General features: G+C 43.1%; 1 protein-coding gene across 1 annotated transcript in view; it reads left to right on the plus strand.

Annotated features, from left to right (window-relative positions):
* The first annotated feature begins 1626 nt into the window (after nt 1–1626).
* Nucleotides 1627–17911, plus strand: part of LOC140708711 (cell division cycle and apoptosis regulator protein 1-like) — an 80056-nt gene continuing 63771 nt past the window's right edge. The window contains 5 exon segments of the mRNA XM_073005400.1: nt 1627–1693; nt 1946–1995; nt 2327–2416; nt 3622–3675; nt 5632–5752. Of these exon segments, the coding sequence (XP_072861501.1) occupies nt 1627–1693; nt 1946–1995; nt 2327–2416; nt 3622–3675; nt 5632–5752 (382 nt within the window).

The raw sequence follows: 17911 nt of genomic DNA on the forward strand, positions 1-17911 counted from the left end.
CCTCTCCTGCAACAGCTCCTGGGATCCACCAGCCCCACTCAGCTTCACTGGTGCTTCTTTCTCCTCTGGGCCCAGACCTCATCCCCAGTCCTCCACACTCACCTCTCCCACCCTCTCTCTCAGGGCGAGGCTGGAGCCCTGGTTCCACAGGAGAAGATGGTCCCAAGTGGAAAAAGAAACATGATGAATCCACTGGAGACCCTGGATCCCCTAGGGATCACAGGCAAGAGGATGATGGGAGGAGAGATCTGTGCCTGGACCATCAAGGAATGTGGGCACGAGGGTCAGGGCGGGAATGGGGATGCCTGCAGCTGACATTAGCCGGTCCATTGAAGATGGCCATGCATTAATTATATTCCTCTCTCTGGATATAGCACCTTCTGGCTGCTGATGGGTTAAGTGGGGTATAGAAGTAGTCAAGGAAAAACTGCTGTAGTGAAGACTTGATTGGAGATAAGGCACAGAGTGGCTGCAGGTTGCAGGCAAAATGAACATGCCTAGACAGAGCAGTGGCAATTCGAGAAGGGCGTGTCGAACAGCAGTGAGACTTGGGTTGTGCTGACATGTCCTGTCCATCCTGTGAGGCATGTGTGGACAATCCTGTTTTGCAGGTGAGACTCTGCAGTGGCACAGGGAGGCTTGGTCACCACACGAGCGGTGACAGGCAGGCCAGGGGCTGAGCCAGGGCAGTCTAGCTGCGGAATCACTGCTCCCAACCCCAGCTCCACAGCTGCCTGGGCAGGAGGCTCCCTGGAGCATCAGGAGAAAGGAGACACCTGGGGGAGTTTGGGTGATGTGCCATGTGGGCAAAGGGCAGGGGGCCTGGTCTTGGTGGAACAGGAGTGGGTGCTGGGACAGATGGTGCTGAGGTCGGCAGGAGGGCTGCAGCTGGATCACAGTGACCCTGAAGGTCTTGAGGGAGCTGCAGGCACAGGGAAGCAGGATCCCAGCAGTAGAGTTGGTGAAAATTCACTCTCTGGAAGGAGAGACTGCAAAACGTGGCTGTGGGGCAGGAGACAAGGGGCTAGGAGCTGGTGTGTGTGGGGTGCATTGGGGGATGGGGCATGGCCCTCACATGTGAGGGTCGGGGGTCTCCAGAGTGGAGTGGCACCTGGGCCTCCTGTCTCTCCTAATTGTTTCGTGTCCCTCCACAGGGCTAGCTGGGTGTTCCTGGTCTGCCTGCCTAACCGGGAAGCAGGAACTGGGTGTGAGCTCCTCCTTCTTTCCACTTCCCTGACTTCTGATTCCAGGAAGCACAGACTAGTAGAACAATGGGGGGACCCTGAAGAGTGTTTAGCCGGCCCCCAAACTACAGATGAGGAGAGAGAGACCGAGAGCAGCAGGGGTTTGTCCCAGGCCACCTCATTCTTCTTGGCAGGATCCAGGTCCCCAAGCCGCTGCCTCGTGGCCTCTGCTGGCCCCCTCTGACTCTTCTCAAGCCAACCTCTCATAACTTCTCAATTTCCCTGCTTCTCCATCCTCACCAGGGTCTCCTGGGATTTCCTGGCTTTCCTGGAGTCAGTGAAGAGAAGAGAACCTGGGGAAGCTGGGGGCAGGGAGAGGATGTGGAGGGAAAGGCTGGAGGGGTGTGCGTGGGGGGCTCTGTGGGGAGTCACACCCCGGGGAATGTCCACTCCATTCCCACCAGGGCCTGTTGAGGAAGTCGGGGTCTCTGGGAGAACGGGACCTCACGGTAAGTGCAAGGGAGAGATAATGGGGGACTCAAAGTCCAAAGGGGTTTGGGATTTTCTGACAACTCCACTCCCCTCTCTAGGGTTCATGGCATCCCTAGGGTCCCCGAGGTGCCATTGGGAAGTCTGGAGCTAAGCTGAGTGGTCTCTGCAGGTTTCCTTCTGCCCCTGCCCACGAAGCCCCAGCTCTCCCTCAACCCCGACCTTGGGGACAGCTGGGGAGTAACTCCTCCCATTCTCTGTTTTCCCCATAGGGAACATTGGGGGTGATGCCCTCCATGGCACCCCGAGAGAGAGGGTGCATGTAGCATGAGCATCCTCTCTCTCCATGCACACAGGGAGCCTGGGTGAGCCAGCTCCCTTCTCACCACGGCAGGCAGCCCAGTCGCTGCCCCCATTCTACTAACTCAGCCCACCTTTGTCCCTAGGATCTTCCTGATTAATGCGTCTGGTCCTGTGCCTCCCTTTCCCCAGGCCATAAACTCTAGTCTTGTCTCAGGAGCCAAGAGAAGCCCCTTCCCCTAGAAGGCCTCCACTGTCTCACTGTGGTGACCTTGGAGCACACATCAGGGCTTCTGCCCCAGAGACAGACCCACCTCCCCAAGCAGTGACCCCTATTTCTGCTCCTCCTCCAGGGCCCACAAGGTGCCCCGGGAGGCATTGGAAACCTGTGTCCCCCTGGAGAGACTGTCACCAGGAAGGGGGTGAATGGACAAGTATTTCCGGTGAGGGATGAAAGTTGGATTTCTGCCAATTGTGGTTGGGGAGAGGAAAGAGAATGAGACGTGGGGAATACTAGGAATTTTTGAGGTAGGGGAGAGGTTTTTTACCTTAATCCCATTGCAGGGGGAATCAGGAGAGTCAGGATCTCCAGGGATCCAGGGTGAGCCAGATGTCAAGGTGGGTGACAGCTAACTCTACTTCCCAATCCTCTGCACCCCCTTCAGCTGCCTCCCGCCCCACTTTTCCTGTGACCTCTTTCAGCAGGAGGGCCTCCATAGCCAGGAGTCTCTGCTTCTGGCCATCCTGAGTGAGCCCTTCCACCCTTTCCTTGAAGGGAAAGGGACCAGGTGAGTCCCCTTACAGGCTAGACTCTATGTGTGTTCCATTGTCCCTGAGGGCAGTAGCGGTGATTGAAGGTGTTCTGGAAGCAGTGGCTGCATCCTTGATCTTCAAGACGCCTAGATGATCTGTGCCCTCCACTTATTCTGCAGCATTCACTTGGGGAGATTGGGGAGAAAGCAGAGTTGGGGCAGCCAGGACCATCAGGGCCTAAATGATCCCTCCGGCCAGATGATGGCCCCACAGGGAACCGTGTGATTTGAGGGGGATGGAGGCTGAGTCCTCTCAGGCCCTGTGAATGACAGCCCTGGGAATATGGATTTCTGTGAGTGAGGATCTTAGAGTGTGGGGAGCCCTAGGGTGGGGGGATGCCTGGGAGGGAGGCTCTGGGAATGGGGTCTCCTAGGAGGATGCATGGGGTCAAGGATCCAGAGAGAAAGTGAGAGGCCCTGTGGCTAATCCCCTAAAGCATTGCACAGCATGCAATGAGTGCAGGAGGTGGGGAGAGGGCACAGACACCCTCTTCCTAGGGAGGCAGTGGGTACTGCTCCTAGAGAAGGAGAAGGTAGCCTGTGCCTGCAGGAGTCTGTACTACTTGACCAAGGGGCCCTTGTTCTCACTCTGGATCAAGGTCCCATCAGTTTTCCTGGAGACCCCGGCCCCCCTGGAGAAGGTGACTCTGGTGACTCTTAGAGAAGAGAGGGTTAAAGAGGGTGGAGCTTCTATGGGAGGCCTCCGCATGGCTGATGGGCTTGGGTGCTGGGAAGCTGGGGATGTGACACCACAGGCAGGGGGATAGGAGGGTTGGCAGTTTTAGGGTGATGCCAGCCAGGTTTGGGCCACCTGTGGCCTTGCTTCGCCCCTGCAGGGCCAGGACAGTACTAAGGGTGACCATGGCAAGGATGGCGAACCAGGACACCCTGTGAGTGACCAGTGACCCCCTCACTCCCACTGAGCCCCAGCCTTCAGCCCTTTACATCTCTTCTGTGCCCCACTCCTGAGGGGTCCCTTGGCTGGAGGCTAAACATGTTCCCAACCCAAATCCTCTCTTTCTAAGCATCCCCTGGGTCCCTCTGGGGAGAACGGACATCCTGGATCACTTGGCAAGCAGGTGAGTGAGGTGGGCACTGGAACGTTGGGAGGCAGTCCCTGGGCCCTGTGGTAGAAAACGGGCAATGGCAGGTGGGGCGGGCAGGGAGAGTTTGGTGTCTGCGCTGCCCCTGGGGTGCGCATGGGGGGTGTGCATGAGCACATGCGTGTATGAGTGTGTGGTGTCACGGGTATGTTGTTCCTGGGGTTTGGTGTACATGTTCTCACCAGGGGTGGTCACGTTTACTGACCAATCAGAATGGACACTGGAGGTGGGACTTGCTGGCTTTTCTGCTGGGCCAGAGGCTAACCTGGGCCACCAGGTGGGGTGGGGTGTGGGTCAGTGGCTCTTCCCCAAATGCACAGACCCCTTTGCATTTTCACAACGGGACCTCTGGAGCTGTGTGTGTGTATGCCGTGTGTGTGTGCAGTGTGTCCACAGTGTGTGTGTGCATGTGTGCAGTGTGTGTATGTGTGTGTGTAGCACAGAAGGGGGAAGAGTGGAGCCTGGCTGCCCAGGGCCTCATGTTCTCCCCCTTCCTGTCTCATCTGCAGGGTCCCGCCAGTATACCTGGTCCCCAAGGGTGATGAGGAGTGAAGCCCAGGTGCGGGAGAGACCACCCCTGGGTGCTGAAGTGCCCCCCTCTGCCTTCCTGCCCCTCAGGTGCCTCTGTCTCCAGGTGTCTACCCACCCCGACCACCTCTCCCATGTTAAGCCCTTTTGGGGACATGGTTTCCTATCATTGTTGCTACTCCCGGGGCTCCCAGGGTACAGTAGGGTTGTCACTGGTGACTTATACATATAATCCCAGCACTTTCAGGAGGATTGTTTGAGTCCACAAGTTGGCAGCTACAGTGAGCCATGTCTGCACCCCTGCATTCCAGCCTCCTCAACAGAGTGTGACCCTGTCTCAAAACAATAACAACAACAAAACCAATGTTGCAATTTATTAAGAGACAGTAAATCTGGGTCACAAGCAAGTGGAGGGAGAGGAAGACCAAACTTTGGGGGTTGGATTGTTTTTAATATGTAATGTTTATGAAACAACCAAGTCAGCAAATCACTAAGGCAATTCAGTATATAATTCTGAATGGAGATAAAATCCTGGGTTTAATCATTAATGCCTTAGAAATGGATTACAACACCTAGTGGCTATTTATTTTTTTAAGTGTAGAGATGAAATAATAAGACCAAACTTGAGCTAGGATGCACTGCAGATCGTACACCCAGGGCGAGGAGTCTCTCCTGACAAACAGGAGTTTAACTCTGAAGGGGCCCAGCTGCATAGGGCTCTTGAACAAGACCGGCCATGTGATAGTCATAGAATTATTAAAATATACTTTTTTAAGAGTTGTTTTAGGTTCACAGGGAAATCGAGGAGAATTGAGTGGAGAGTAGAGAGAGTTCTCTCATACCCCCAGTCCCCACCCACCCAGCCTCCCAGCTATCAACATCCCCCACCAGAGAGGGACACTGCTACAATTGATGACCCTGGATTGACACATCATTACCCACAGTCCATAGTACATATTAGGGTTCATGGTTGGTGTTATATTTTCTACCAGTTTGGAAGAATGTATAATGACATGTAATCAAGGATGCCTTCCTGAAGGAGGGACTTTGGAGCAGCTCTAAGAACATACGGGTCCTAGATAAGAGTGGAGAGAAGAAGGGGTCCCGTATGAACACAAACCCAGACACTGTCCCCTACTCCATCCAATGCCCCCCTATGGCCCCTCCAGCATCCCTGCTCAGGCCCTATCACCACCCTGTCTTCTCTGGCCCCAGGAATTCAAAGTAACCAAGGAGGTCCAGTTGCCCCAGCTGGCTGCAAATAATTACAACTCCAGCCCAAGCAGCACAATGGAGCCTGGTTTACGGCCATCGAGCAGCTCAGCGAGACTGAGAGGTAAGGCCAGGGCGAGAATCAGAGCATTTGTCAAATTATTCTCTAAAGCCACAGCAAGTAATGTATAAGGTTTATGTGACAGTAGATTTGCATAAAGCAAAAATGTAATTTTTAAATTACTATTACTTCTTGATATAGAAGAGACCTGAACATTAAAAAATAATATGTAAATGTTTAGGGTATGTCAAATTACTATGCTTACAGGAAAGTCTTAATGATATAATGGTAAATCAAATGTTATTTACTAGAGCATTGTTGCTCCATGTTAACATTCACTAATTTTTAACGAAGTTTTTTAAAAAATAAACTTAATAATGTAGACAAAGAGGCTTTTATCTGATTCATGAACTGCTTGAAAGTCATTGTTTCCATCCTAACGAGGTAGTATCTAAACAAAATGAAAATCAATGTTTTTTTTCAGTTTCATTAAAGAATTGAAGTCATCTGGTAAACTGAAGAAAGTCAAAAAGGAAGAAAAATTTTGTAAAAAGAGAAAATGCACCTTCTCTATAAAGGAACAATGAGAATGATTAACACTGATATGATAATCAGAAACCATGCAAACAAGAATAGAAAGTGAAGTATTTGAAGTATTGAAAGAAAAATACCACCCATCTTGAATTCTGCGCTAAACAAAATTATTCTTCAGACATTAAAAAATAGCAATTTTCTCAAATAAATTGAGAAGTAACAAAATATTATTTTTCTTATTCTTAGTTGACCTAATAAACATTTGTTCAAAATAATAGCAACAATATACTAAATGATTATACCATAGGAATAAATGAGATGAATGACAACCATGCTATAAGGGTTAGGAGGGAGGGATTGAGAACTGTTATAAAGTATCTTGTAGTATCTAGGGAGTGGCAGAACAACAAATTTAAAAAGAAGCATATGCCAAGGGACTCTTTTTTAAGTCATGTCTATAAATATAAAAAAGATTATAAAGGCAGATTGGGGGGGTGCATCTCTCTTAATATGTATGTTAAACATGGAAGCCCATTTTATTTTCTTTATTAGAATTACATTCACACATATACAGGCAGTTTTGAAAGAGAGGAGGAAGAGGAGGCAGGGAAGGAAGAGGAAGAGAAAAATACTTACATTTTATTTTTAAACCCTGTTCAAGCTATTGATCTGCTGTTTCATTAAGAGTAGTTGAAACAGGGTTGATGGGACATAAAACAGGGTGACATTATCTAATGTTCTCTTTGAACTATGATTTATATTTTCTAGAAAACAGTGCCACAATTAATATATGCATGCATGTATCTTTATAACAGAATGATTTCTATACCTTTTGATATATGCCCAGTAATGGGATTATTGGGTTAAATGGTATTTCTGGTTCTAGGTCTTTGAGGAATCACCGCACTGTTTTCCACAATGGCTGAACTCATCTACATTCCAACCAATGGTGTAAAAGCGTTTCTATTTTTCCACAGCCTCGCCAGCATCTGTTGTTCCTTGGCTTTTTAATAATTGCCATTCTAACTGGCGTGAGATGATATCTCACTGTGGTTTTCATCTGCATTTCTCTATCACTGAGGTTGAGCTTTTTTCATGTTTGTTGGCCACATAAATGGTTTTTTTGATAAGTGTTGGTTCATGTCTTTTGCCCACTATTATTATAAATAATGGGGTTGTTTTTTCTTGAAAATTTAAGTTCCTTATAGATTCTGGATTTAGACCTTTGTCAGATAGACAGATTGCAAATAGTTTCTCCCATTCTGTAGGCTGCCTGTTCACTGATGCTAGTTTCTTTTCCTGTGCAGAAGCTCTTTAGTTTACTTAGATCCCATTTGTCAATTTTTGCTTTCGTTGCAATTGCTTTTGATGTTTTCATCATGAAACCTTTGCCTGTGCCTATGTCCTGAATGGTATTGCCTAGATTTTCTACTAGGGTTTTTATAGTTTTGGATTTTTGCATTTAAGTCTTTAATCCATCTTGAGGTAACTTTTGTATAGGGTGTAAAGGGAGGGGTCCACTTTCAATGTTCTGCATATGAATCACCACTTTTCTCAGTGCCATGTATTAAATAGGGAATCTTTTTCCCATTGCCTGTTTTTGTCACATTTGTCAAACATCAGACAGTTGTAGATGTACTCTCTTCTTTCTGAGTTCTCTATTGTGTTCCATTGGTCTATGTGTCTGCTTTTGTACCAGTGCCATGCTGTTTTTGGTTACTGTAGCCTTGTAGTGTGTATATATTTGTCATTGTTACATCTTCTCTCAGTCTCTTTGTCATTTTTAGTGACATTCTTTTTCACAATTTTTTGACTCAAAGTTAATTTTATCTTATATAGCTATAGCTATTCCTACCCACTTTTGGTTTTCGTTCGCATGGATATCTTTTACCATACCTTTATTTTCAGTCTGTATGTCTCTTTGCAGGTAAGGTGAGTTTCTTGAAAGCAGAATATGAATTGGGTCATGTTTTTAAATCTACTTATCTATTCTACCTCCTTTACGTGAAGAATTTAATCCATTTACATTAAAGGTAATTATTCATTGGTGAGGATTTACTGCAGTCATTTTTTTTAATTTTTATTTTTGAGCTGGAGTCTTGCTTTGTCAGTAGGCTGGGATGCAGCAGCATGATCTGGGCTCACTGCAACCTCCTACTCCCAGGTTTGAGCAATTCTCTTGTCTCACCCTCCTGAGTAGCTGGGAATATAGGTGCCTGCCACCACACCCAGCTAATTTTTGTACTTTTAGTAGAGACAGCGTTCCACTATATTGGTCAGGCTGGTCTCGAACTCCTGGCCTAAGGTGATTCACCCACCTCAGCCTCCCAAAGTGTTGGGATTACAGGTGTGAGCAACCACGCCCAGCCAATTGTTGTATGATTGTTTTGCATATCCTTTCTTTTTTCATCTCTTACTTTTTTTTAGAAATGTGGTTTGGTGGTTTTCTGTAATGCTAAGGTTTAATTATTTTCTCTTTCTCCTTTGTACCAGTTTCATACTTTGCATGATTTTATGTTAGTGATTGTCATCCTGTTGTTACCAGATGTAAAAATCATTTGAGAATTTATTGTAAGGCCAGTTGAGTCATAGTGATAAATTCCCATAGTTTTTGCTTTCCTTGTAAATTCTCAGTTTTTCTCTCATTTCTGAGGATAGCTTTGCTAGCTATAGTAATTTTGGCTGGATCTTTTTGTTTTTTTCCTATCAGTACCTTGAGTATATCATCCCATTCTCTCCTTGCCTGCAAAGTTTCTGTGGAAAAATCTGCTGTTAGTCTAATAGTGATTCTCCTATATGTGATGACACTTTGACTATTTCTAGACTTATCTCTTTGTAACTGACTTTTGACAATTTGACTATAACGTGCCTCAGGCCCCTGTAAGGGCATCCTCCATTTGGGTTAAATCTATATGGGGACTTTGTGCTTCCTGGATCTGGACATTCATGTCTCTTGTTGGATTGGGGGAGTTTTGGGCTATTCTTTTAGTAAATATGTTTCCCATGACTTTTTTCTCTTTGCTTTCTGGATCTCCTATAATATGAACATCTGTTCACTTAACACTATTCTAAAAGTCTTGTAGGCTTTCTTCATTTTTTTGTCATTCTTATTTCTATTTTCTTTGTCATTCTTATTTCTAATTTTTTTTCTAACTGGGTTTTAAAATGACCTATCTTCAAGTCAGATTTTTTTTTTTTTTTTTTTTTTTTTTGAGACAAAGTCTTACTCTGTCACCCAGGCTGGAGTGCAGTGGCACGATCTTGGCTCACTGGAACCTCCACCTCCCTGGTTCAAGCAAGTCCCCTGCCTCAGCTTCCCGAGTAGCTGGGATTACAGGTGCATGCCACCATGCCCAGATTTTTTTTTTGTATTTTTAGTAGAAACCGGGTTTCACCATGTTGGCCAGACTGGTCTCGAACTCCTGACCTCAAGCAATCCGCCTGCCTCGGTCTCCCAAAGTGCTGGAATTACAGGCATGAGCCGTTGTGCTGGCCAGAGATTCTTTTTTCTACTTTACCAAGTCTGCTGGTGAAACCCTCCATTGTATTTTTAATTTAATTCATTTAACTATTCAGCTGTAGGATTTCTGTTTGATTCTTTTTTAGTATTTCTACCTCTTAGTTGAATATTTCATTGTATTGTCTATTTGTTTTCTTTGTCATTCATTACGTTTCCCTAAGAAATTATTTTTGAATTCATTTTACAGTGATTTGTTGATCTCCTTTTCAGTGGTGTGTTACTATGTGTTACTAAAGAGTTATTATTTTCCTTTGGTGGTGTCATATTTTCTTGCTTTTAAAAAATAATGTTTTTTGTATTCCTGTGTTTATATACATTCCTCTAGTGAAACAACCACTTCGTTTAAACTTTCAGGAGGAACTTTCATAAGGAAAGACTTTAACCAGCATTTGGGCTTTAGTGTGCCACTTGGGAATAGTGTGGTGACTATTTCTGGGCAGGTGCAGTGGTGGTCTCCATGCAGCTTATTCAGCTATGTTCAGTGTCAGTAATAACTGTGAACACCTCAGTGGCAAAGACTGTTGAAGTTTGAGGCAGTGGTGATGGCTAACAGGTTAATGTCTTACGCATCAAGAATTCTTAGGATCCTCCTATTCTCATTACCTCCCATAACGGAAAGACTTAGCTGAGGCTTCCCATTTGGTGTCAGGTCTGACACAGCCTTCGTATTCCTAAGTATACTTCACATTCCTAAGTATATTCCCCTTTTTCTTTCTTTCTTTCTTTTTTTTTTTTTTTTTTTTTTTTTTTTTTAGTAGCTATTGTAAAAGAAGTGATGGTGCTGGGTTCCAGGTGCAGATACTCAGAGTGAATGTGGGAACATAGTCCTAGGCTCAAGGTCTTGTGAACCCATTGTGGCACATGGGTCTGGTCATGCAGGTTTCCTCTCTGTGGCATGGATGGCTATAGGTTGCCTATAGAGCCAGGATCTGTAACTCTGAAGCATTTTTTAGCAATTCAGACCCAGGGCACCAGGTTGTCACTGTTATTTTATTCCTGGGGGTTGGACATAGCACTGATCCAACTCCAGAGAAGAACGGGTGCTCTGGAGGTTTGGACCCAGGAAACAGGGTATGGCTTCAATTCAGGAACCTGAGCTAATAGGGCTCAGTGGCAACTTTGCCTTTCAGGAGACAAGGCCCCATGTAGTGCATCTAGGCCCTGGGATGGTGGAGCTCAGCAGTGTCTCAGACTCTGTTACTCCAGGTATAACAGTGGTAGCAAGCACCTCAGAATGATGCTGTCATTTGGGACTTGGTTGGGTGGTAGGAAACAGTACAGCAATGACTACTCCCCAGGGAGAGGGATGTCTCAGCAGCACAGACTTTAGGGTGGGAATCTAGCTCCAGGAAAGCAGTGTTTGGCCTGTAGGATGGGGTGTCTCAGCTCAGTCACTGTTCTGTTTCCCTGGGACACAAAGTACTATGTCAGCTCAGCCCTGAGATAGCATTTGCTTCACTCAGCCAGGACACCCATTTCTCAGGGCACAATATGCCACTTCAGCTCAGGGCTGGGCATGTGATTGTTCCTGTCAGCCTAAGCACTATTTCTCTGGAATGCAGGGTGCTACTTCAATTTAGTCACTGAGAAGGCATGACTGAGTGGCTAAGGTACTGTTTTCCCAGATAGCAGGGTACTGCTTAAGCTCCAGCTCAAGAAGTAGGGGGAGGAGTAGGTGGTGAGGTGCTACCTCTGCATTGCTCCCCTGGGAGAAGGATGTCCAACAATTGCTTACGGCTTGGGTTGGGGATGTTGGGCCACTGGAATATATTTGGTGGCAGGTTAGCCTCAGGGATGAAAGACTGCAATGGTTCTGTGCTGTGATGAATGATGGTAGTATTTGAATGAGAACTGCACTGAGTTTGTAGATTGGTTTTGGAAGTATGGTTCTTTTCACCATGTTGATTCTACCCATCCATGAGCATGGGATGTTTCCGTTTGTTTGTGTCATCCATAATTTTCTTCCACAGTGCTTTGCAGTTTTTCTTATAGGGATCTTTCACCTCCACAGTTAGATATATTCCCAAGTATTTTATTTTATTTTGGCAGCTATTGTAAAACGGGTTGAGTTCTTGATTTGATTCTCAGTTTGGTCGCTGTTGGCATACAGCAGAGCTACTGGTTTGTGTACATTAATTTTGTTTACTAGAACTTTGATGAATTCATTTATACATCCACCAAAGGACTAATATCCTTTCTACAAAGATCTCAAACAAATCAACCAGATGAAAACAAACACTTTCATCAAAAAGTGGGCAGATGACATGATAGGCAATTCTAAAAAGATACACAAATGGCCAACAAACATATGGAAATATGCTCTACATCACTAATCATTAGGGAAATGCAAATCAAAACCACAATGTGATACCACTTTACTCCTGCAACAATGGAAAAAAATTTTTAAAAAATAATAGATGTTGGCATGCATGCTATGAAAAGGGAACACTTTTACACTGCTGGTGGGAATGTAAACTATTATAATCACTATGGAAAATAATGTGGAGATTCCTTAAAGAACTAAAAGTAGATCTACCATTTAATCCAGCAATCCCACTGCTAGTTATCTACCTAGAGGAAAATGTCATTTTACAAAAAAGATACTCACACACTCATGTGTAGAGCAGCAGAGTTTGCAATTGCAAAAATATGGAACCAGCCCAAATGCCCATCAATCAATGAGTGGATAAAGAAAATGTGGTGCATATATAGATATAGACACACACACAAACACACAGACACACAATTCAGGAATGGAAAACCAAACATCATATGCTCTCACTCACAAATGAGAGCTAAGCTATAAGGATGGAAAGCATAAGGCATAAGAATAATATAATGTACTTGGGGACTCAGGGAAAGTGGGGAGGAAGGGAGTAAGGAATAAAAGACTACTCCACTGGATACAGTGTATACTGATGGGGTAATAGATGCAGCAAAACCTCAGAAATCACTACTAAATAACTTATTCATGGAACCAAACACCACCTGCTCCCCAAAAACCTACTGAAATAAAAAGAAAGGGAATAAACTACCACTAATCGAGCTAATAATAAAAGTTATTCTAGTTAGCCAGTTGGAGGACTCACTGGCCAGTGTTAACTACCAATAGCTATCGTTATGTGGCACAGTTTGTAACAATGGGATGTAAGTGGAAATGATCACTGACTTTACTGTATCTTGGCCTTAAAACATGCACTTGATCTTCTATCCCCTTCCTCTTTCTGTTATAAAGGCATGGTGACAAACCAGGTTTGTTCATACAAATGACAATACTCTTGGAAACGATGGCAGAGAAATAAAATGAAAGGAATCTTGTCATGGGAGAATGATGGTTGGTGGTGTGGGAGGTAAAAAAAATTTGCCAAGGGAGTTGTAGGTAAAGAAAGACAGATTTATTAAAGAAAGTAGAAAAATACGTTGCCAGGGAGACAATGGGCAAGTCACCAGAAGCTCACTGCAAAGAAACAAAGGCTTCTAAGAGATTTTGTAGGATGGTGTTCATGCTGTGTATTGAAGAGAGCTTTGTGTAGCAGTGGTTATACCAAGGTTGCAGTGAGCTAACTTGCAGGTGTCTAGTGACAGTCAGGCACAGGAAGACTGTGACCTATTTGTGCAGGAGGCCTATGTGTCCTGGACCATGAAGAAAGCAGACTTGTGGCTTATTTGCTTTCTCTTTTTGCTTTCCCTTGCTCCCACCAGCCTGACTTCTTTTCCCTCATTAGAACTCCACAAATACTGTTCACTTAATGATTGCATAAATTGGAACTTAATGCCTGTGTGACTTTTGCATATCTCCAGACTAGTATGTGCGTATATTTCTATTTTGTCTGAACCACAATATTTTGGGTATCTTTAGTTGTCTGATCTACAGAAGTATATGTCTCTTTACAGACAAACTTTAATATAAAATAATAAGCTGTGTTTTAAATTTTTTTCTAGAAATGTATGTCCTCACATCCACCAGAAGTGTGTAAAAGGTTATCCTCTACCCATTTTTCTCAATATGTGTGTGTTTTCAAAATCCATCAACTGTGGAGGCAAAAGGAAGACACTTACCATCTTTGTAATAATGAGGTTAAGCATATTCTTATGAGTTTTGCAGAAATTTATAATTTTTGGTCTTTTTATATGTTTTGGTCACTTCCATTTTTAAGAGTTCTGTAACTGCTTTGCAGCCAGTGGGTAAGATTTATCTGGTTTATCAGGTATGCTTCATTTACAAGCTATTTTTTTTTCCCATTGTTACCTTTTTCTCCTCTTTATGTTACCTTTTGTTGTTTAATTTATAAACTTTTTGGCCACAAATTAGTTTTCTTTCCAATCACATTAATATTTTCATTTTTTTCTTTGTATATGCATTTGGAAGACCTTCTTGTGTGATATCAGATTGAAGTTAAGTTATTCAAGATTTGTTGCTAAACATTATTTCATTAGAGTAGAAAAACTAAATTAATTTACCTTAATATTTACATATTTATTTAGCTTTATTTATTTTCTGAGACTGAGTCTTGCTCTAACACCCAGGCTGGAGTGCAGTGGCACATTCTCAGCTCACTACAACCTCTACGTGCCAGGTTCAAGTGATTCTTGTACTTCAACCTCCTGAATAGCTGAGATTACAGGCACCCGCTAACATGCACAGTTAATTTTTGTATTTTTAGCAGAGATGGGGTTTCACTATGTTGGCCAGGTTGGTCTCCAACTCCTGACCTAAACTGATCCACCCACCTCAGCCTCCCAAAATGTTGGTATTACGGGTATGAGCCACCACACCCAGCCTACTTTAATATTTATAAATCAAGTTAAACTCACATAACAATATGGTAAATATTATTTTGTATAGTTGAGAAATGTGTTTAATGATTTTACTTAAACTGGCTACATTTCAACAAATTTATGCTTAGTAAAGATTTAGCACCAAAAACTACATTATTCTCACAGAGGTCAAAAGTAAATTGCATAATAATTACTTTAACAGTTTTGAAGTATAACTGACATAAAATACACTCACACAGTGTATTTTCACATGAAAAAATGCAAAATTTCAACAGATTTGAAAAGGGGATACATAATCCAGAACGCTTGTGAGTATTTATTCTCTAATTTATTCTTCCTAATAAAAGTGATGCTGGTCTAAGTTTATCAGGTGTTTGATTTATCATACAGAAAAATGTTTCTATTAAAGCTAGTATTTTTCTTTTTTCTTTTTTTGAGATGAATTTTGCTCATCGCTGAGGCTGGAGTGCAATGGTGCGATCTCAGCTCACTGCAACCTCTGCCTCCCGGGTTCAAGCGATTCTCCCGCCTCGGCCTCCCAAGTAGCTGAGATTATAGACACGTGCCACCATGCCCAACTAATTTTTATATTTTTAGTAAAGACAGCATTTGCCATGTCGACCAGGCTGATCTCGAGCTCCTGACCTCAGTTGATCCACCCGCCTGTCTCCCAAAGTGCTGGGATTACAGGCATGAGCCACTCAGCCCAGCCTTAAAGCTAATTCTTTTTGTTGTTGTTGTTGTTGTTGAGAGGGAGTCTTGCTCTTCCACCCAGGCTGGAGTGCAGTGGTGTGATCTCGGCTCACTGCAAGCTCTGCCTCCCAGGTTCACGCCATTCTCCTGCCTCAGCCTCCTGAGTAGCTGGGACTACAGGCACCCACCACCACGCCCGACTAAGTTTTTGTATTTTTAGTAGAGACGGTTTCACTGTGTTAGCCACGATGGTCTTGATCTTCTGACCTGGTGATCCACCCGCCTCGGCCTCCCAAAGTGCTGGGATTACAGGTGTGAGCCACCACTTCCCGTCAGCTATTTCTTAAATTATGTGCCTTATGGATTCTCAAATAACATTTGGACAAATAAATGAATAATGTTCTAATTTCTTGGTTGCATGATTTATTATGTTACATAACAATTTTATCTTTGAGATTAAATAGCTTTCTGCTACTCATACTTTCTATAATGTGAATGTAAAATTAGCATTTTTTATTCTTTGAATAACTACTTACAACATAATTAGTATGACCACAGAGCTTACAAAAAACATACCTATTAAGGTCTCTAGTCATGCCACCTTTTTCCACATCTCAAAAACATTGTAATGGACAGATTATGCATTTATTTATTTTTTTGAAATGGAGTCTCACTCTGTTGCCCAGGCTGGAGTGCACCATCTCGGCTCACTGCAACCTCTGCCTCCTGGGCTCAAGTGACTCTCCTGCCTCAGCCTCCCGAGTAGCTGGGATTACAGACACGTGCCACTGCACCCAGTTTATTTTTGTATTTTTAGTAGAGACTGGGTTTCATCATGTTGCCCAGGCTGGTCTTGAACTCTTGACCTCAGGTGATCCACTTGCCTCGACCTCCCAAGGAGCTGGGATTACAGGCGTGAGCCACCGTGCCCAGCCCAATTAATTCTCTCTTATTGGTATATTAGGCTTTTTTTATTGATGCGAACACACTTAATATCATACAAAATAATAAGTAATTACTTATAATTCAAACTTGTAGTATTTTTTAACTTAAAGCAAAAATATATAAAATTTACCTTAATTATTTTAAGTATAGATAGCCTAAGTGCTAACTATATTCACATTGCTGTGCAACAAATCTGCAGAAATTTTCCATCTCACAAAACTGCAACTCTATAGCCATTGAGTAACAACTCCCCTTTTCCTGCCTGTTGTGGTAGTTTTAAATATAATGCAATACATACTAGCTGAAAATAGAAAAAACAAATCAATGAAAATATTAAATGCACAGCACAAAAATTGAATAATAGGGTAACTGGTTATGACTTTAAATAAGAGAACCCAAAGTAATATAATAGTAAAAATATCATATAAACTTCACAACAATTTATACTTAAATTTAAAAAATAATATTAACAAAAATAAATGTATTACACCACACAAGTATTCAACAAAACTACATACAATTACATTTAAATTTTTAAACCATATTATACTATGAAAAAAATCTTATTAACTTTTGAATATTTAGGCAAGAAAGCCAGGTACATCTCTTCTTTAAAAAGTTTGATTCTAATTTTAACAAAGAGGTGTTTTTGGTAACCAGTTTATTTCCTTACTGAAAATTTCAAGGCATAGAAAGAAGTTACATCCATTATATTGCCCAAAACAACAGGACCTGGAGGATTTAGAGGCAAAAATGAAACCTGAGAATAGCTGGACATAGACATATTTCATAACATAAAATCATAGCAGAATGATGGTTATGTTGGTTCATTAGGGAAGAAAGCACTAAACATCACTGGTAAATATAATACGCAATAATGTAATTTTAATGCTAGGCATGCAGAAAAATGAGGCAAATGCAAAAGCAAATAAATACACTAAAATAAATCCATTTTCTAGAGAAGTTTTTAAAGAGACTTTGCTAGATTCCCTAAAGAGTTCAGTACTGGCTTATTCTGTCTCCATTTTATTTTGTAATGGAACATGTCTAATATTATGCTAAATGTATGCTATAAGGACACCTTGCTACTCTGGAAAGAGTAAGAGGACAGACAGTGGATAGAAGGCCATACTCTATTTAAAAAGAGCCTGTTTTGATATATGATTTTGTGACTCTACATGTTTAACTAAGGATGAGGAACCTGGTAACTAGTTAAATGATTTTTCAGTTGCTCATCAATGCCATCAGATGCCTTGAGTATACTGATGAGGACGGCATCTGGAAGAAAAGGATGAGATCTGAGTAATACTTCAGAAGGAGCCTATTTCCACATCTTATTTTCGCTACATCTGCAGCTATGAATTTAATTATCTGCATTAGCAACCTGTACTGTTAAGCTGGGTGAACGACCTCAGAAGACATCAGGCAACTCCCGGATGCCTACACTTCTTTAGATTTTATGCTAGTGATTCATATCTTCTCCTCTCCCCGACACTTTGATATTTCCTTGAAATTGGATTACATATGAGACACAAACAAATAATACATGTGTCGTAATGGCTCTTTCCCAGGAGCCACTGCATCTGTGTTCATGATGTGATTACTGTGCCACCTGCCTCCCTCTCCTTCAGGCCCTTCTTTATTCCTGGAGATGTGCTTACCATGAGATAGCTACAAACATCTGCTTGCCCTGCCGGTTATAGCCATGATGAAAATACATTTGCAACATGATATATAGCCTAAATATTCTC

This window comes from Chlorocebus sabaeus, chromosome 16 (assembly GCF_047675955.1).
Source record: "Chlorocebus sabaeus isolate Y175 chromosome 16, mChlSab1.0.hap1, whole genome shotgun sequence".
Classification (NCBI taxonomy): Eukaryota; Metazoa; Chordata; class Mammalia; order Primates; family Cercopithecidae; genus Chlorocebus; species Chlorocebus sabaeus.